The sequence below is a fragment of the Zeus faber genome (genome assembly GCF_960531495.2).
Source record: "Zeus faber genome assembly, chromosome: 2".
Lineage (NCBI taxonomy): Eukaryota > Metazoa > Chordata > Actinopteri > Zeiformes > Zeidae > Zeus > Zeus faber.
The window spans coordinates 31,151,817-31,172,454 of NC_137189.1; the positions used below are offsets into that span (position 1 = coordinate 31,151,817).

At 42.8% G+C, this 20,638-nt stretch overlaps 3 protein-coding genes across 6 annotated transcripts in view; 2 read left to right on the top strand and 1 right to left on the bottom strand.

Moving 5' to 3' along the window:
- Positions 1-839, top strand: part of LOC307247732 (C-X-C chemokine receptor type 1-like) — a gene marked incomplete at both ends in the record, with an annotated part of 1,074 nt that extends 235 nt beyond the window's left edge. The window contains one exon of the mRNA XM_080023855.1: positions 1-839. This exon is cut by the window's left edge and continues 235 nt beyond it. Coding sequence (XP_079879981.1) covers positions 1-839 — 839 coding nt within the window.
- A 6,183-nt stretch (positions 840-7,022) lies between these two features.
- On the top strand, positions 7,023-14,910 carry slc19a1 (solute carrier family 19 member 1). The gene is made up of 5 exons (XM_080024256.1): positions 7,023-7,177; positions 9,609-10,398; positions 13,413-13,605; positions 13,707-13,848; positions 14,271-14,910. The coding sequence occupies exons 1-5, from the start codon at positions 7,100-7,102 to the stop codon at positions 14,445-14,447; spliced, it is 1,380 nt and encodes a 459-aa protein (XP_079880382.1). The 5' UTR covers positions 7,023-7,099; the 3' UTR covers positions 14,448-14,910.
- Positions 14,911-18,330: 3,420 nt separating this feature from the next.
- col18a1b (collagen type XVIII alpha 1 chain b) overlaps positions 18,331-20,638 on the bottom strand; it is a 44,995-nt gene continuing 42,687 nt past the window's right edge. For all 4 annotated transcript variants that reach the window (XM_080024250.1, XM_080024249.1, XM_080024248.1 and 1 more), the window contains one exon: positions 18,331-20,266. In XM_080024250.1, the coding sequence (XP_079880376.1) occupies positions 20,053-20,266 (214 nt within the window). In that variant the 3' untranslated portion in view covers positions 18,331-20,052. The remainder of the gene's footprint in view (positions 20,267-20,638) is intronic.

Genomic DNA, 20,638 nt, shown 5'->3' on the forward strand with positions numbered 1-20,638 from the left:
CCGACTTCTACCTGCTCCACCTGGCCATTGCAGACGCCCTGCTGGCCCTGAGCCTGCCATTCTGGGCTGTGGCGGTGATCCGTGGCTGGATTTTCGGAGACTTCCTGTGCAAGTTTATCAGCCTTATATTGGAGGCCACCTTCTACACCAGCATCATCTTCCTGGCCTGCATTAGCGTCGATCGATACCTGGTGATCGTGCATGCCACGGAGTCCTACAGATATCGTCAGCGGATGTGGAGCCGGGTCATCTGCGCATCCACCTGGGCACTCGGCAGCATGCTTTCACTGCCGGCGCTTTTTAGCAACGCCTTCAGGCCGGACGAGGACTCTGAGAGGGTGATCTGCTCCGAGCGCTACAACGTCGGCAGCCCCATCTTGTGGAGACTCGCGACGCGGGGTCTCCTCCACGTCCTGGGCTTCCTGCTCCCTCTGGTCGTCATGGTGACGTGCTATAGCATTACCATCGCCAGGCTGATGCGCACCCACGGCTTCCAGAAGCACCGGGCCATGCGGGTGATCATCATGGTGGTGGTCGCCTTCCTGCTGTGCTGGACGCCGCACCATCTGGCCGTGGTCATAGACACGCTGATGAGGGCCGACCTGGTGCCGTACGACTGTGCCAGGAGGAGCTCACTGGATGTGGCTCTGCTCGTCACCCACGGCCTGGCGCTCTCCCACAGCTGCATCAACCCCGTGCTGTACGCCTTCATCGGAAAAAAGTTCAGGACTAACCTGCGGCTGCTGGTTCAGAGGAAGATGCGGCAGGATAGGGTGCTGGTGCCCAGGCTCAGCCGGTCGACGTCCCAGACATCCGAAGGGAACGGCGCTGTCCTCTGAAAGCGCCTCCGGCACAGGGATTCCTTGAAATACGTCCCAACCGGTTACTTTCAAACCGACGGAACACAGAAGACTCAGAAGGCTACCTACCTAAACCTAAACATAAAGACTTTCAGCTGGACAGTTAAAAGTAGCGTTGTCTCCAGCTATGTAACATAAAAGAAAGTCAATGTTTTAAAAACGCAAATTGTATCATGGCCTGTAATCGATGACGCCGGCAAATTTGCACAAAAGTTGTGAACTTGATGGCCGTGTGTATAGTTTTTTGTTTGTTGCTTTTTTTTAAATGTTTTATTGTCAAGGATAATGTTGTGAATCCTTAAAGTGTGAAACTCAGAGTGTGGGGGCCACAGGGGGGCCAATTGGATGTCCCGCAGAATCGGGTAACCTGAAGATATGTATATTTTTTTTATTTCCTCTTATCACCAAACTTTTTTTTATTGAAAAAATTGCAGCAATTGAGTCAGAAAACACACCCACGCAAACACCCTGCAGCAAGGAATGGTACAGCCAAATGAAGCAAGCAGCAACAGGACATATTAACCGCAATAAAAGCCTTTTCAAATATCATTGATTTACATTCCTAAAAATACCACAGCTAATAATAACCACAATTGTTATCGATCGCTATTGCAATTATTATCAGATGACAATTTCTGTAACTTGCAAGTCCTCACGTTGGCCGCATCTTTCGCTTGTAATGTTGAACTGCTGCCATCTTCTGGTCGAACCTTGCCATGACAGACGCTGTCAACAAACCCATTTCTCAATAAACAATTTTTGCGACCACTTCTTCTCTCCCATTCTCAGACCTGATGGAAGACTGCCCTTTGTTCGAGACGGCCCCCAAACACTCTTCAAGCCAGTTCAGCATGTGCCATCACCTCAAACTTTTGAACATTTTATTAGGATTTTCTCTCCATTAAGCAACGCAGGTCACAGTAGAACCTGTGGGACCCATTCTTTCATGTATTCGGACTCGATGTATTATTCTACTTAATCCACAGTGAACAGCAATGCGCCATCGTTGAGATTTTAATCAAAAATATAGATGTATGTCTTCGAACGGGGTGTGCGTGTTCACAGAACAGTTCATCAGAAGAGAACCACCTCCAAACAGGCCCGAGGGTCTTTGTCCTTCTGCTCCGCCGACCAGAGGCTGGCCCAGTCGCTCATCTTGGGACCCTTCTGGCTTTCTGGTCTTCTGGTTCTTGAGCGGGGGCAGAAGGCCCTCCCTGGGGGCCGTCGGGGGTCGGGGACAGCAGGGGCCTATACTCTGCCGGACGCCGGGGGCCAACCGGTCCAGGACGGTTTTGGTCTCCTTCTCCTGCCATGCAGACAGACGCTCCACCATGCCGGCCAGAGGCTCCTTCTCTGTCATCTAAGCAATGGCGAGAGTGTGTTTGGCGTGGGGGGCGGTGGGAAAGAATGCACATGTTCTACGATACCAATTACGAGCAAGCTTCAGTTACAAATACAGCAAGATCGGTACAGTAGCAAAATACTGGAGCAGATCCTCGCACAAATATCCATTCCCATGCATCCATAATAAAGAATATGAATAATATCATTTGATCGTGAATATCAAAACCTAGCTCTGTCTTTTTTTTTTTTAGAATGTAATACTGTTTTAAAGGATTGTACTTCATTTAACGTTATTCTCCTTGATTCCAATGGTGTAAAGTGACAAAGTAAAAATACTTTGTGACTGGACAAGTATTTTTTGGGAGTGTCTGTACTTTACTTGAGTTATTATATTTCTGTCAACTTTTACTTTTACTGAGCAACATTTGGCCCTCAAAGTATAGTTTTCCTTGGATACACTTCCCCTGGACACCTTTGTTTGTTAAGTGCCTCTTATGTTTGCCGAAAAATACAAAAATATTGGCAACCAGAATAAAATGAGTGCAAGAAAAAGCTCATAGCAAAACAAAGTCAGCCTTTTTTTCCCTCCACAGCTTTTACTTTTACTTTCGATACTTAAGTTCCCTTAATATCGACGACTTTAAAGTCCCTGTAAGGTGGATTCCCGGATTCGTTTCTCAACACATCATACATGTCAGAAAGAAATTGCTTAAAACACGTAAAAAGAATGAACTATGCAGTACTGAATTGTGGAGTTAGACCGCTAAACTGTTTTTGTGGTCCTGATTTTTTGGGTTTGTATATGTAGATGTTGGATTAGTGGTATTAGACGCTTGAGAGAGGCTGCACCTCTCCTATGATTGGGCGTGGTTTCAGCGCCTTCAGTGGACACGCCCCCAGCGTCTCAGAACAGAGGGAACTGCCCCCAAAACCTTGACAAGATTATGGGTTGTCGTGTCTTATCAGGGTTGTGACTTAAAACTACAAAATCCTGAATCATGATCAGAAGTGGAAAGAATGCTAGAAATTTTTACTTATTGAGGGACTAATACGTTGTTGGAAAATAACAGAACTTTAGTTATACTCAATAAAGTACATTTACATGTGGAACATACTCAAGTATTGTAACGATCGAGAGTACTTATAACTACTAGTAACTTCCCACCTCTGATCGTGAACGAAGATAAATAACAACATTGGGTCAGCGGCCACCCCTACATTAAAAATAAAGCAATTTTAAATGTGAATGTATGTATTTTGTTCCTATTTTTCTTCCAGCAGTGGCTTCCCCAATGAGATGGAGGGTTGAGTCTAATGCTATTACATTCTGTTCACACCACTTTTTACGTTTTGGGTATTTCTTGTCGGTCAACACTGATGAAGCGAGTTTGAAACCGACCTCTCTGTTGAAGTTGAATATATCATCCCACCAGTTCTTGTCTTGTCTAAGGCACTTGTCAGCCATGGCTGAAATTCAAATCAAAAAACAAAATAAAAATAAAAAACGTAGAGAAGAGAAAGCACGGTGTGTGTCTCTCTCGGTCGGTGACCTTCCGTCAAATTGAGGATTTACCGGTCAATGCCGCATGACATCCATATTCCACACCATTGTGATGTCATTGTTTGTCGCTGGATAAAACGAGAACGAGTTGGTGAATGTGGCCTTGTTGCCATGGGGAATGTTTTGGGTTTTTTTTGCTTTTCTGAGTTAGTAATTGCGCACTACTTTCAAAATATACACTATTTTGGTTCTGTTCCAGTTTGTTTACATAGTAAAAACAGAAATATTTTTGTCTATCTAGGAGACAATAAAGGAGCTAGGAGACAGTCTTGGAGACAATCTATGAGCAAGAACACAGTGTGTTGCAATTATTGATTTTTAAAAAACAAAATTTGCATAACAACAATAAACTCTATAACAATAAAACCAAGTTTTTGGTGTGAAGGAATCTCAGAGGAAGGAAAAAAAAGTTGCGTAGACAATGGACCGTTAGAGACTGTTGCTTTGATTCCTTTATAATAGACTGAAGCTCCCTCTAGTGGTTTGAAATGAAAACACTCTGAAACAAAAAATGGTTCTCGTCTTCATCTTCGATCCTTAAATTTACATTTCACAAAATGTGTTTTTAAGTGAATTTCACTTTAAAAGAAAACTACATCACATTTTTAAAATCATTTCAGCGGTTCAGTCACACATAGCTGTGCGTGGGCAGGAACAACATTTGCTTTAAACATGAACATTTGTGAGTCATTTACCTGTTATAAAAAGCACTTAATACTAAGCAGTCAGTATTGTATATGGACCATTATATGCATTCCATTTTGCGACACTCGTTTTAGTTGTCATGTGTTATCTTGCTTCATGTTGTTTTTTTTCTTTCCTGAATTCCCCTCAGGGGATGTTCATCTCTCTCTTCTCATCTTACCCTTTTCACACATTCTATTTTTTTTTGCGCCTCAAATATTGCATACATCTTTTTTTTTTATTGCCCAGCACCTAGTCACAGTTGTTTCGAAGACACACTCCGTGTGCGTTCATTATTCGAAGTAACAACAACAACACGAACAGCGTAATAACAAGGTAATGCAGATCGTTACATAACTGTATATGATGTCAGAAACCACACCTTTCCCGCGAAAATAACTTCCAAGTGTTTGTCTTCGACTGAACCCGTTTTGCACCAGTGATGCCGAGGTCGGCCGGAAACGTCAGTTTATGTTACTGTTGCCGGGTTTCTGTCACAGCTTCTTACATCTTGCATTGCATTGTGTCCGTGTGCATTTATCTTTGTTTTTGAACGGTATTTAATGCTTTTGCACACACGCACACGCACGCACGCACGCACGCACGCACACACACACACACACACACACACACACACACAGGAGTACTTGCATAAACAGTATTACAATTAGAGCACTGCAAGTTGTCCCTGCGAAAAGAAAAAAGCGCGAAAGGTCCATTAGAAACATGGCAGTGCAACATGGCGGCCTCCGCGCAATACCCACTCCCGGTGTAGATATAAACGACTCGTTCGCAGGTAACGCCAACACAATGATTCTTATTTTCATGGGATGATAGACTAATTAAAACCTCCTTGTGATTATTATATTCCACTTCTGCCCAGTCCGTTCCGTACATTTTACACACTGCACCTTTAAACTACTTGTTAGCTCATGAACTTGTATTTTTGGCTATTTGTATATATTTGGATATTTAATTGCAATTCGATTTTTTTTTTAAATATATATATTTTTTAAATATATATATATATATTTTTTAACGGTAATGGTTTGCAGTCCAACCCTCCCCAGAACAAGTTCCTAGTATTATGTAAATGTTCGTGGCGGAATAAACTGACGCGACCGTTACAGGAATCCCCATCTCTCCCACTGGACTTGAACGCCGCATCGCCGGTTAGCCGTAGCAACACTGCCGCTGATGGCACGTAGGCAGCGTGTTTCCAACTCCTCCAGCAAGGTAATAGAAAGTCATTTCACGTCTCCTCGAAAGCCTATTAACGTGAACTATCGAGCTTCAATGGCGGGGTCATCATTTCACGTCATTTAAACGAAGGGGTTAGCTAGTGTGTGTGTGTAGTCACAAGCGTTCATTGGGCTTTAGCGCAAGCGCGAAACTAGATACTACTGTGTTATTAAACCGTCTCACTGGCGATTCATGAACAGCGTCAGTGATCCAAGCACCACAGCATCCCCCCCGGATCCTGGTTCTGATTCTTCTCGGTTGCTTGGGCACTATAGTGGAAACACGTGTTTGTGCTGCAAAATGGCTTGTGTAACTACTTTTCTTTGTCCTCAACCCCTGATTTCTTTACATGTCATTTGAAAAGGGTCCATCTCCTTCCTGTAGCGAAAACGCATTCGCTATTGTTGTTGTTGTTGTTGTTGTTGTTGTTGTTGTTAATTTCAAGTATGAAGGGACGGTTCAGATGTCCCCACGGCTGCTCATATGACAGCATGTGTCAGAATGATCTGGCTGACATTATTGTTGTATTTTGCAGGTTCACAATGACATGAGACTCAGCTGGTGGATCGCCTGCTTTCAATCATTGTCACAGCGTGGAATAGAGCAAAGGTCACCTGTTCCATGTAAATTGCAGCAATCTAACCTTTCCTCTGATGGTCTTGTCTACAGGTCCACCCCCCCACACACACACATACTCAATATCTTGACTAGTGATGAGAGTTTAGACTCCTTTTTCTGAGATTTGGTTCCTGAGAAGTAAAAAGAGTCGTTCAATTTTTTCCCCCAGTCTTTATACATGGATTAGGGTTTTGATTCGGTTGCTGTAACGATGAAAAAGAGTCAGAGGAGTCGCATCGGCTCCGACTTGTGGACAGGAATCTTACACAAATTATTTAATCCTGTCAAAATAACTTATTTCGGTGGAATGCCCAGGGTAAAACAGTCACATTCGATATGAATTTTGTTAAGTGCCTCAGCCAATTTTTTCTCTGCAGACTTTAATTTAGCCCCCAGTTCTTTTCACCTTGTGATTCGACCTGCCTGTTGAACTACTGATCTCTTGACGACTGATTTATTTACATTTTCCACTTGCATGTGACCGGCCCTGTCCAGAACAATCCACCGCATGCTAAAAGCATTTGCCTAAAGTGAGCAGGTCAGAATGGTGGCCATGAATGGGAGCGGGGGCAGAGCGGATGGAGAAGAGGAGCCGGCGCCGAAAGAACCTGCGACGGAGGTACCGAGAGGAGGAGATGGAGAACCGGGAGGAGGAGGAGGTGGAAGAGGAGGAGAAAATAGAGATGTGGAGTCGCCTGTAGCCGCTTCAGAGGACCTTTCCCCCGGTGGGATCGCTACGGAAGCCCGGGTGTGGAAGTGGTCCGTGGTGTACTTGTGTTTCTTCGGGTTCATGGCGTCCATCAAACCGGGGGAGCCGTTCATCTCGCCGTACCTGCTCAGCGAGGAAAAGAACTTCACCACGCAGCAGGTCAGTGGCCGTTCACTTCCCATGCCCGTTTTGTGTTTAGTAGAAACAGCCAAACTCTTCTCGAACGAGTTGAGTCGCTTTTCCAAAGGCTTTAAAGGACCATTTTCCTAGAGGTGTCATAGACAGAGGTGTATTAATATGGTTTAAAAACCCGCCCTTTGCTCCCGCATTTCTGATGGCGCATGACACTCATTAGCCAGTGGATTACTGGACACCCAGCGGGGCAGCACTGCTCGCCCGAAGTTCACATTCTTACAAGCTGAACCAGTGGAAGTATTAATATGGTTGCCGTGCCGACAGAGCCACTCTTATAGGCAATTGGTTATGTGTGGTCTGTGTGTTCGTTGTAGGATGCACCATGGCTTTCATTTTGAAGACAACAACAGGAAGGTCAAAAAAACAGTTAACTTCTAAACACTTGAAATATGACTGAAAACTGACTCAAACTTTGATTTAGGCACTTGGCTGGATATCCTTTTGCATCAGAAATTATTTCCATTAGATGACTGTACTGACAATTTTGTTGCCAAAGGCAAATTCAAGACTTGAATAATAATTATAATGGCTTTCATTTATATTGCGCCTTTCAAGGGACCCAAGGTGGCTTTACACACACACACGCACACACACACATACACACACACACGCGCGCATTGCGCATTGTCACATAGTGACGCAATCTGAGTCTTGTGACTCAGATTTTGAGAAGTGGCGATTTGAGAACCATGAATCGGCTTTTAATGTTGGCCATAAACTGAAATTTATAAAATGTGTATTTATATTGGATTGTTTTTTTTTTTGTTTGTTTTTTTTACAATAACAATTCAAAAGGTCTTGAAGTTAGGTATTAAAACCGTTTTTAAACCGACTAAAGCTCACTACAAGAGATCTAAGGCAGCCAAAAGTTAAAGGACCTGACCGGTGGTCAAATGGGGTTTTCGTGTGTTTTAACCCTTACCCAGTTACCACAGTTTGTTGCAGCATTACCACCGATGCTGTAGCATCTTCGTCAGCGTGACCAGGAGAAAATCTTTGGGGCGCCATATTTTAACAATCTGAGTGAGCTATCAAGGATAATGTCAAATACTGTATGTGTGCCGACTAGTGCAGACGCTTGTCAGGTCCTTTAACTTTTGGCTAGCTTATGTCTCTTGGTGTGAGGTTTAAATAAGAGTTGTGTAATAGGCTTGGGCAGATGTTTCGATTATCCGCTCTGACAAACGTTTTTTCTTTAATGTTTTTTTATCTGCCAGGAAAAATCCGAGCATTGAAACGGTGTAAGTGCAGTTTACCATGTTCTGAGACTGGAGCTGAGAGGGGGGAAGAGTTAGAGGGAAAGAGAGAGGGGGCGGAGGCTCTCCCCCTCTCTCAGAGTTGTCAAGTAATCACTGGTGATCGGGTCTCACTTCCTCTCTACAGTCCCGTACAGAAACCTTGAGGTGCCAGTGCGGCGAGGTTCGAGGTTCATGAGATGTGCTTCATGAATATATCTTGCCCAGACAATCCGCTACATCAATACCCATTCACGCTTAAAAAAAACAAAAACCTGCGCCTGATAAAAAGTGCATCGTTGGGCAGGCCCCCCCCCCCTGCACTTGCCTGCCGCTCTATATGCAAATCTTGTGAATATAATCTCATAGAGAAAGATTTGGATGTATTTTGTTTCCTTAGTTTCTAAATTGTATGGAAAGTGAAAAACGTAAACCTAACTCAGAGAACAAAAAACAAAACAAAATCTTTTGTTTCTCCTCCCTGCGGCATGCGGCATGCTGCATGCAGCGGCACGCAGGCTCCCATACCTGTCTTTTTATTTAAGATCTATTTATTTTTGATTGTTTCCTTCCTGTATGAAACAAATTTGTTTAGGACACAACTGAATAAAGGGACTGTCCCGCTCTGTACTGTTCCAAAAGATCCTGTGCGACCCCACTGTTTGGACAGTCTCTTTGGGACTTAACTTAGGAAAAACTGGATGTTTTTGTGTAAATACTTAACTTGTAAATAATGAATCTTGCACTTCTGGAACAAGGAGACTGTGTTTACCACATTACATTATGTCCTATGCGCGTGCCAACCCCCGCATGCTGGATTGCAATGCTGGATTGCCCAAGCCTATTGTGAAATGGAAAAGGCAATTTGACAACTATACAATGTTTTCAATTTCTTTTACCTGTTGCGGAAGTCAAATGTGCTTGTGTTTTAAGCAAAAATATCAACTTGCATTCCCTTTGTAAAAAATTTTCCGACATGTTTGACATAACGTTTGGTGTTGGATTTTTTTGTGGATATTCCAAAACAGATTCTGTGTGTCAGCCATTTCAGTTACCAGTAGCATTGTTTCCCAAATCAATATTGGAATCCGCTAAATGCAACAGCCAGTTACCATTGAGATCATCTTCGGCATTGAGCTCCTCTTCACTTTGCTCTTTAGGTCACCAATGAGATCACCCCAGTGCTGTCCTACTCCTACATGGCCGTGCAGGTCCCGGTCTTCCTGCTGACAGACTACCTGCGCTACAAGCCGGTGCTGGTCCTGCAGGGCTTGAGCCAGGTGTCCGTGTGGCTGCTGCTGCTGCTGGGAACCACGCTGCTGCAGATGCAGTTCATGGAGTTCTTCTATGGCATCACCATGGCTGCGCGGGTAGCCTACTCTTCCTACATCTTCTCGCTGGTGGAGCCTGGCCTGTACCAGCGCGTGGCCAGCTACTCTCGCACCTCCATCCTGCTGGGCATGTTCACCAGCTCGGTGCTGGGCCAGCTGTGCATATCCCTGGGCAACATCTACTACTCTACGCTGGCGGCCGTGTCGCTGGGCTTCATGGTGTTCGGCCTGTTGCTGTCCCTCTGCCTGCCCTGGCCCAAGCGCTCCATGTTCTTCAACCGGCAGGTGGACCGGGGCCACGGCAGCGAGACTGAGCTGGACAAGATGAACCCGGCCGAGGGCTCTCCGTCCCCGCCAGCTCCCCCATTCCAGCCAGCGCAGGCCGCACTCTTCTGGACCTGCGCCTGGAAGGACTCAGTTCTGTTCCAGATGCTGCAGGAGGTGACGAACGTGGTGAGGAGGCCCAACCTGCGGCTCTGGTGCCTATGGTGGGTGTTCAACTCCACGGGCTATTACCTGGTGCTGTACCAGGTGCACATTCTGTGGAACAAGGTGAACCCTGCCACCGAGAACAAGCACGTCTACAACGGTGGCGTGGAGGCCGTCTCGACGCTTCTGGGTGAGGGCAACGTCTGCTTTCAGTGGGAGTTCTAACTTTCAGAGATCAAGAAAGTTAGATATGCCCAACACCTTCTTTTAACATTGATAAATGGTAGAAAATAAAAAAATTATATATATATATATATATATATATATATATATATATATATATATATATATATATATATATATATATATATATATATATATATATTTTTTTTTTATTTTTTTAATTATTTCATGGGGTTATGTTTACATAATAGTGATATACTAGGGCTGGGTTAGCCTAAATGTTTTGCTTAAATTAAAGACCACCCATCCAGGGCTCAACAATAATGGTTGCCCAGTAGCCCTGGCAACCAGATTTGGGCCATTGTCAACCATTTCATGCGATCTGGTTGCCCCGCTGTACACAACTTTTTACATGTGGAAAAAACCTACACCTCACCACCGTTTAAAAAAAAAACTGAAAATGAAACTTATCCTCCAGCATAGACTTTAAAGTCTAACAAAAACCTGACAATATCACAAAAGGGGCTTTAAGTCGAGATATATATGATTGCAATGTTTATCTTACAACAAGATATTAAATTATTGCCGCTTTCATGATATTACTTTCTTAATATTTAAATATGGGTTATAATTAATTATAGTTATAATCGAATCATTATTAATCAATTATAAAATCCTTAGAATTATGCAAGCATTTTCTCAGTCGTAGCAACAAAATAGTGAGACATAGTTGCCAACCTGGCAACTACTTCTAAAATGTGGTGTCAGGCCCTGCCACCATAGTCACAAATGATGGTTTGAAACATTTCTATATTAAACTGAATTTGATGGTACACTGACATTAAGACGTTATGTATAAAATGTCAATATATCGATATAGAATACTATCTTGAGCCATCTCATCAATATCGGATTGAATCGTTACTGAATCAAATTGTGACCCTTTGTATTGAAATTGCATTGAATCGTTAGATTCTGCCCACCACCCATCCCTACACATTGGTGATGGTCAACATCACAATGAGGTGACACTTTTTGGACACTTTTCCCTCAAAGGCAGCTGTCCCAAACAATTCAGCACCATAGGATAATTTAGCATATAAACAATATTCTATATGATACATGTTAGTTTGGACAGAACAGGTCAAATGTTATGCGTGACGTTAGGTTTACTTAAGTACATCAGAAAAACGTAACATTTATTTTCCTTGATATGAAAGAACATTGTAAGTTGCAGATTTGTTTTTTTTTTCGTCAGCATCATTAAATTATTAGGACTCCAGATAACGTCAATAATTGTACTTTGCTCTGGTGTGGAGCACAGTTGGCAACTGGTGCCCTCGCCTTATCACTGGTACAACCACGTGCCCTGGGAATGCTGCAGAATGTGTCCTTGGAAAACAATTACAATTGAGGCCAAAAATGTACATTCTTCACCTAAACTCAAGACATTCAAACTTAATTTTTCACAACTCCACACATTTTATGTTACCATACATTTTCTGTGTTAAGTCAATTAGGGTGTCTGCTTTATTTTGATAAGAGGTCATTTCAAAATAATATCTAGGAGACATATTTCAGCTTTTGTTAACTTTATCAGATTTTCCGTGGGTCAAAAGTTTACCTACACACTTTGCTGTAATTTTTGCCCATTCCTCCTGACAGAACTGGTGTAACTCAGTCAGGTTTGTGGGCCTCCTTGCTTGGACACACTTTTTTCAGTTCAGTCCACAATGTTCCATGGATTCAGGTCAGAGCTTCGTGATGGCCATTCCACATTTTCACTTTTGTTGTGTTTAAACCATTTTGTGACAACTTTGTCGGTATGTTTAGGATTATTGTCCTGTTGGAAGACCCAGTTGCGACCAACCTTTAACTCCATGTCTGCCTGAAAATTTCTTGATTATTCTCCTTCCTCATGATGGCATCTAGTTTCTGAAGTGAAATTCATATTCTAGATTATGAAAAACTTGAGTTTGAATATCTTTAGGTTTTTGTAAACTTTTGGCCTTAACTGTAATATTTTTTGTAAATTAGTGGAGATGTGCCGCAATCCATTCTAATACATTTTGCTGAGTTTGCTCGACATGGACTACATAGTCCCTTTTCCACATGGTATCTGTAATATTGCTAGATAAAAAATATATTGCAAAGGCAGTAGGTAGTCATTCCCACATAGCCTCCTTTATGGAAAAGTTCAGTATAAAGTCTGTTCCACATCGATGACTGTTTCGGATACAGGATATTGGGCTTGGATTGTTTTAAATAATTAAGTTATATCCAAGTTACCTTTTTCCTTGAAATGGAGAAATCGGGTTCATAAATACACTGATTGACATGTGAAACCATCTGAAATCCTCAATATGTTTAGAGCAAGGGTGCAACGGATCACACAAGTCTTGGTTCAGATCGTATCACGGTTTTGAGTCGCGGATCGGATCATTTTTCGGATAATAACAAAAAAAAGGGTGGGGTTGGGGGAAATTATTTCTTTAAAAATGTAAAAGCAGCAGTTAAACTGGTGTTCACTGTGATTCAATTTTGCAATTGATCACATGCGTGCTGAGCCGTACGGATCATATACGTTCCGTTACACCACTAGTTTAGAGATGTACAGGCACTCTCAGTTCCAATGTTCTATATTTAAAAACGTAATTCCCCACGCCACATAGTTTGTGATTAGATAAAACACAAGTTAGAAAAAACACTTCATTGAGCCAACGTGTTGATAGATCGGAACCTTTCAACAGCAATGATGCAAACATGAGATCTTTGATGATTCACATACAAATAATTGCAATTGTCTTTATATGTTAATTAAGAACTCGGGTAGTTAGCTCATTTGCCTCAACCTGAAGGAAACTCACCAGATCGCATTTTATTTCTTCTACAATTTCTAACATTTGCTAAAAATTCCTGTAGCTTTGGATGTGGAGTCCCATATGGTTTGTATGTTGATTTGAAAATCCCAGTGATAAATCTCTTCAGTATCTCCCTCTGGTGATTTGTGACCACGTCTAGGTGCGATAACGTCCTTCATAGCGGGCTTCGTGAAGGTCCGGTGGAGCGTGTGGTCCGAGCTGGTCATCTGCATCGTCACGGCGCTGCAGGCCTGCCTGCTGCTGCTAATGGGCAACACGGACAACATCTGGGCCTGCTACGTGGCCTACGCCCTCTTCAAGGGTTTCTACCAGTTCCTGGTGCCCATCGCCATGTGAGTCACCCATAGGGGTTTCACGGACCTGCAGGAGAAGCAGACCCTGCAGCTCGGGCTCTTCATCATGCTTCCTTCTCTCCGACCCCCATCCCTCCCAGATTCCAGATTGCCTCGTCGCTCACGAAGGAGCTGTGCGCCCTGGTGTTTGGGATCAACACCTTCCTTGGGACCGTTCTCAAGACCATCATCACCCTCATCGTGGTGGACAAGAGGGGCCTGGGGTTGCCAGTTCAGCCTCAGGTAACCCCCCCCCCTTTAACAGGGAGCCATTTACTACCAGTAGGGTGGAACTGGTGGGTTATAGGGTGAATTCCAGTCATCCTGTAAGGTACGGTGACGTTGAGCTTCCCAAACTTGGGGGGCGACGAAGGGAAAGGTCAAGGGAACAAATCAATAGAAATGGCCACCGTCCCTAAGCAGGTCTCAACGTCAGGTGTTGGTTTGTAGGTTATAAGACAGAAATGGATTCAGAACCATACCGCCACTTGACACACCAAGGGACATAACCCTTATTTCAGCGATAATCTTTACCATTGGGGTAGGCTGTCCAGTTTTAGGACCAGTTGCTAGCCTTAAATGAAATGGAAAGTAAAATCATCTCATCTACTCAGACTTGGCGTACGACTGTGCTAACCTTCTCCCTTTCCCTCTCCGTCTCACAGTTTCTGGTCTACTTCTTCTACTTCACCCTGCTCACCGTGGTCTACATGGTCGCCGCCGCCGTCGTCATCACGCGCCACTGTAGGAACCCCTCAGGAGGCGGCGCCGGCGAGGAGGCCACGCCCACCGAGCTGAGCCCCGTGGCGCTGGACTCCAAGGCGGCTGACGCCGTGTCTTAAGGCCTGGACGCTGGCGGCCCGGTGCCCCAGTGACAAGCAGGTTTGGCTGCAGGGATTTAGGTCGCAAGGTCGCGTTAAAGTGTTACGTCTGACCCCGCCAGTGTTACACTTTGGCTGCAAACAATTCCAGTTGTCAAAACGCTGTCGCATACGGTGGCTTTTTCATCCTCTTCGACAATAGGGTAACTCAATAGTAACAACAAAAGGAAGTTGGTGAATGTGATTTTTTTTTTTTTTTTTTTTAAGTGACAATCTAGAAATCGTCTGGCTCTCACGAGTCCCTGAATTATATTTGAAACATTTTTTTTTTTTTTAATTCCACCACCAGGACTGCTCACTTTTTATCGGAGGGTGCTGTTCTTTTTTTGAGAATGGTCATCCATGTCCACAGTGATCAACAACTAGTTACACTGATGCACCGCTGCTGCCTTTCGCTTCTTGAGCTCGGCAGACCCCACCACCAACGATGCAAACAACATATTATTATAAATATAATAATAATAATAATAATAATAATAATAATAATAATAATAATAATAATAATATATACTACTCCATTGGGCATGAATGCCCAGTGGAGTAGGAAGTTGTAGAAGTAGATGGAGGCTTCCAGATGAACAACAAACAGCAAACATGGCTGTGAGTTGAAAACGGGAGTACGACTGCAAAAGGAAACAAGCGATATGTTGCTATGGTGATGAATCCAATAAGATATATTAAACTAAATAATTTTCTGTCTGTTATGATATGTAATTTTTTTCTTGATATTGTGTAGTTTTCTTAGCCTCTCGTTGTCCATATCTGCACCGGAATGGATCTGCTACATAAATATACGGCTCCTTCCGTCGCGGAGGACGGCAGAAAGTTTAGATATTTAACTCGCGCAAAGACGGGTTGTAAATATTTCTGTATGCGCGAACCAGCTCTGTGAGTCTTGCCTCGAACTTCTCCATTTTGAAATGAAATGAGGAGAAACGCTGTTCACACCAGGTCACAACATCTCAGAGTTGCGGGACGTTGCGTAGGTCCCCACGTGCCATGGCGCCGCCCCACGGTGATGTCATTAGCTTTTATGTTATCAAATGAATCCACCATTGTTTAAGGTTAACAACTATTGATTAAGCAAATTCCTTAAAATTTGCATCCCTAATTGAGACATATCAGTCTCAATCAGTCCCCCGTCTGAGTATCTCCACCCACTAGGCATTATCTGGCAATTTGCTGAAAATCTAAGATTCACTAAGATTATGCAGTCTAGCCGTTCTAACATGCCTTTATATCCCGGACTGTTCCTGACGTGCTGTTTTAGTGTGTGTCACTCTACTCCACGCCCCATTCCGGACGGACCAAGATGTTCTGATCCCAGGATTACAGTGTAACCAGGCCATTATGATTGAACTACAGTATTAACAATAGCTAGCGCTAAATGGCAAAAGAAACACACAGCACAATTCATTTTTCCTTCATGTGCAGTTGGTATTCATTTCTCTTTCTTTTAAAAGATTTGTGCTGGACTGTGTAGCCAACAGAGCACTTCCGATGCTTAAAGGGGACCTTTTCTTGAAAAAACATGCTTTTTCAGTGCTTGTCCACATTCTTTCCAGTCTCTGACGTTTCCATAAAACCAAAAATCCCCGCCTGCTAGAGTCCCGGCGACCAAAGTCAGAACAATGAGTGAATATTCAGCAACTGGACTGCTTATTTCTCCCCTCAAATTTGTGAAGAAACAGATCTTAGTGGACTGAAAAGGTGAAATCTGTGAAGGTTACCGAGGAAATACAACGGAACCAGGAAGCCATGGCTCAAACGACATTGGCTAACAGAACCCGGAGCTTGTGCTCAAACCCTGCTGGCTTACAAGACTCGGGGCCTCGGGAGGGTGGCTCCTCCCACAAAAAAACAGCCCGTTTTGGAACAGGAGGGTTATAGAGTCATGTTACAATGGCTAGAAGGCATCATCTGAGTGGTATTTTCAGCAAAAAACTTGAGAAACATGTTTTGGGGACATCATGGGGATGTTAACTTGTAATGTGGTAACGTGTAAAAAGGAGCATAATAGGTCCCCTTTAAAGAACGTGTCAAATATGGTATTTAACGAAAGAATCTTACAGATTACAACTTTAAAGTCCAAAATCGACTTGCGTTATCCTGTTGGCAAAAAAATATCTTCCCCTTTCCTAATAGAATCAAGTGTTAACACCAATGCTGTTTTTTTTATTAGCTAGCCATTAGCGAGGGGAGCGCATCCTTCTTGTTACAGTATGTTAGTGTAATGGTTAAGTCAGTATTAGCACTCGGCTTGTGTCTGGAACGTCACACTGCCTTCCAGTTGTGGGGACCTGCTGCAGAATGTGCTCTCTCTGCAGCATTGGAAAGTTTGTTGTTTTGAAAGTGTACTCGAAGATCATCACAAATGATGGGATCAGTTTTTTAGGTTTTTTTAGATTTGTTATTTTTTTTTAATTTTTATATTATGACAAATTATCTGTCAAATGAGGAACCAATGTGTAATGGTCAGAATTGTAGCCTTTAAGGGATACTGCAATTTTTTTTAGGAAATAACCTTTTTTGTCTGTCAAATCATGGCGCTCAGATAGTCAAAAATAGTTGTAGCAGCATTTAAAATAACGAACAGTTCATTTTTACGTCCTTATTTTGACTCGTTATAAAGGCGTCATAAAGATATATCTCTTAAATGATTTCAGAAGCTGGAGACTTGTTCATCCAATTTCACGGGAGCTAGACTACTGTAATTGATCTCCTCAGCACCCATACATTGAGCTAAGCTAGTTAGGGTACAGCCCGTCTCCGTGCTGAACACACGGGGATGAAGTTGGTACTGACCTTCTCATCTGAATGTGGGTAAGAGACTGAAATATCACACCCCCCCCCCTCCAAAAAAAAACCTGGAGTATCCCTTGAAACAACATGTCTTCTATTGATGCGGCTTGAATCATGGTGGGATTTTGGGAAGTTCCACAGGGTCAGAATCCTTTGATTAAAGTGTGTGTCCCTGGCAACATGCTGCAGCTGTCCCACCTCCGTGACAGTTTTTTGCCCATGGCAACAAGGGTTCACGATTGCTGTGCGATCACTTAGCGCTTTAGCGTAAACACGTTTGACAGCGTGATGTTTTTAAGGGCTGAATTTTTTGTAATTTCACATACAAATTATATTTTTTATCATTAGACACTCCTACAGCCTAAGACATTGTTAAAATACAGTGTGTGAACAAAGCAAACATGAGCCCTGGAAATTTTTATTTCTTCAAACCCATCGACTTTCTACCTTTAACACATCAAATCGAAACACTAATATATGGGTGAAACTCCTCCCTCTTACATAGGAATTTATGCGTTTAAACTATTTCCCTTTGGGCAAAGGTCTCATTTTGATGTGGATCCTAAAAACAAGCTGGATTTGTACTGAAATAGCAAGCGGCACTTAACTGACACTGTTGTAGAATGACTCTAATTTACTGCTGTAAATGAAATGATTGATCATCAATTTGCCTTTTTTTTAATTTTTTTTTTACTGATTTGATTGGAAGACAATGATGAAATATGACTGTGAAGTTATTTATATCTCACAGTTATTCACGTGCCAATGAATGGATGAATGAATATTGTTGTATATGAATATGCTGTTTGAATACCATGAAAAGTAACTTTAATGAGATGTTTATTTTGACACTTTTTTTTTTTTTTTTTTTTAACTGGGCCAACCAAATGTTCAGTCGTTTGTACTTTTATTTGATATATTCACTGAAATATTGATTGAGTTATTTTACAAGGACACAGTAGCTGTACCTGTGGATACTGTAGGAGGGCTGAGCTTAGTCACAAAATGTGTGTTTCTGAATTAAATCGCGGAGCTAAAAAAATTGAGGACACGGCATTTATTTTGCAAATGTTAATCATCTCATAACTCACAAAACCAGAAATATGAAATGGGTGTGTGATTCATTTACTCAAGGGAAAAAAAACAAACCCCACATCTGATCTGTAGGGAGTAGGAGTTCTGTCTTAATGTTACACAAGACTTGCAGAGTCATTTTTTGGTATATGTTGATTTAACTTTTACAGAGGGCTTGATGCAACACTTAAAATGAACTAGTTAAACAAAAATAAATATCTGCTTATTTTAAAAAAAAAATAACACAATTTGAAGATCTCTTCTCTTAAATGGCAATAGCAAAAAGAAACGGCTGTTATTTAAGTGCCATGGCTTACAGATTACAACGGTGTATAAAAGAAAAAATCCACAAAAATAATAAACAATACAATGAACAAACCATAATTCACATACATAAATGCAACGTGGATTGCACCCTCATACGGTTAAAACTACGAGCTGTGATAATTTCAAAGCGAGTAATGGACTTTTTGTGCGGTTTCCTTGTTAATATATATACCCAACTACACACACATATCATCACTAACCGCTGGAAATTATTCCAAAAAAAGGAACTTGGTGAGAATAAGTGTATCACTACCCTGACTGTGCATGTAAGGAATTTGACCATTGACCTGAAATTGTTGTTGTTCAAACTGGTACGTATGCAAGTAAACCCACAGCTGCTGCTCAGCGCTGAGTATGGGTTGTTGCTGGAGACATATTTGTGCAGCTGAACACAGCGGCGTACCCCCCTCCAGGCTAAATCTACCTAAACAAACCCATGGTGCCTTGGACACTTCAAAAAACACCTTCAGTCAGTTTTGTGTATCACCGTTCCCCCCCTTCGTCTTTCTCCAAACTCAAAATGGCCGTATCGGCAACTCTGTGGCAGCCAGGATAAAGGAGAACACAAGGCTAGTAACTAGTGTAAAATAATGCTGATTTCACGATGAATTGGAATGGGAACGGCTTAGATAATCACACGTCACACACAGATCCCGTTGGAAATATTTGGGTCTTGGCATCAAAATCTGCTGTTTGACAAGAGGTGGAATTAATGTGTTGTGACAGGGAGAGGAAAGAATTTAAAAATGTTAAAAGAAAAGCAAAAAATACTGGAGGGGGATTCAGCTACCAGCGGGCAAGGCATGTGGAAAAGGCACAGAAAGCCAAAAACGCTCCTTCTTGTCAATGTATAGCACCATAATGTAGAGAATAATCATTTATCAAAAACTGCTTTATTTACAAAGCTCTGAAAGGCTTGACGCTGAGGGCCCGGGGTAGAGGGTGTCGTCAAATAATGAAAATGTGGGCCTGAAAATGACGTTTAAAGGGCAGTTCCGTCTATTGAGGACACGGACCCGATTCTCCCATCTTTCTCAACCATAGCATTCGTCTCTAAACCAAAATCTACTTCGATATTCATCCACTATACAGTGTGAGGACAAATTTCAGGTCGTTTAAAGTAAAGTTTAAAAACATTTCGCTGATTGGGATCATTCGGTACAGCTCATCGCACTGTACTTTAGAGAGTCCTGACAACAGAGTACACTATTCACAAAACGATTTGATTAGACTTTGATCTGGGATTAGGCGATCGCTATGGTCTGAATTATTCCTTAATACTGTGATGAGGGGCACAAATAAACTTGGGGCCAGTTTATTGCGCGCATACTGTGGAATGGATACAACCAGGGGAGCTATCGCTCTATCTTTTGACCTGGCCGATGTAGCTGTTTTCGATGCACAGGACGGCGTAGGAGCTGTGGCAGGCGCTGGGGCGCTGCTGGAGCAGCTCCCCGCTCTGCAGTGAGGAGGCCACGCCCGTCTGCGTATGGTCGCCCACGCGCCACGTGTCGCAGTAGCTGTCCACCTGACGCTGCCCTCCGCTGGTGGACCCATGCCACAGCATCTTCTCTGGCCTGGCGGAAATCATCATCATCATCATCATCATCATCATCAACAACATTTAGAGGGTTGACGTTTGCACTGTGTGTAAAGCCGGCTTTACACCAAATCCAAAAACCGATCCCACTGTCGGACACTCCCCTCCGGCGGCTGTCGTAGTGCGTGTGTCTGAATCTCACATCTCAAAATATGTCGGAGAAAATGGGAAAGCTCTGTCTTCTACAGAACAATGTCTCGAGCATTTTTCTCAGCTGGGCATTTTGACCGTTTTCCATGATTGAGAGATAATCAGAATATACCGAACTTATTTACTTTGTTTTAAGCCCAGTTCCAATCAAAAAGAAAAGTGAATTCCGTCGTAGTGTCGGCTCCGAAATTTGTCGCAA

What these genes read in the sequence shown, in the direction of transcription:
- slc19a1 (XM_080024256.1), top strand. Translation starts at nt 7,100, where the DNA reads ATGGCGTCCATCAAACCGGGGGAGCCGTTCATCTCGCCGTACCTGCTC. An exon ending in AGAACTTCACCACGCAGCAG is followed by an intron (nt 7,178 to 9,608) that starts GTCAGTGGCCGT and finishes TTTGCTCTTTAG; the next exon opens with GTCACCAATGAGATCACCCC. An exon ending in GGCCGTCTCGACGCTTCTGG is followed by an intron (nt 10,399 to 13,412) that starts GTGAGGGCAACG and finishes GACCACGTCTAG; the next exon opens with GTGCGATAACGTCCTTCATA.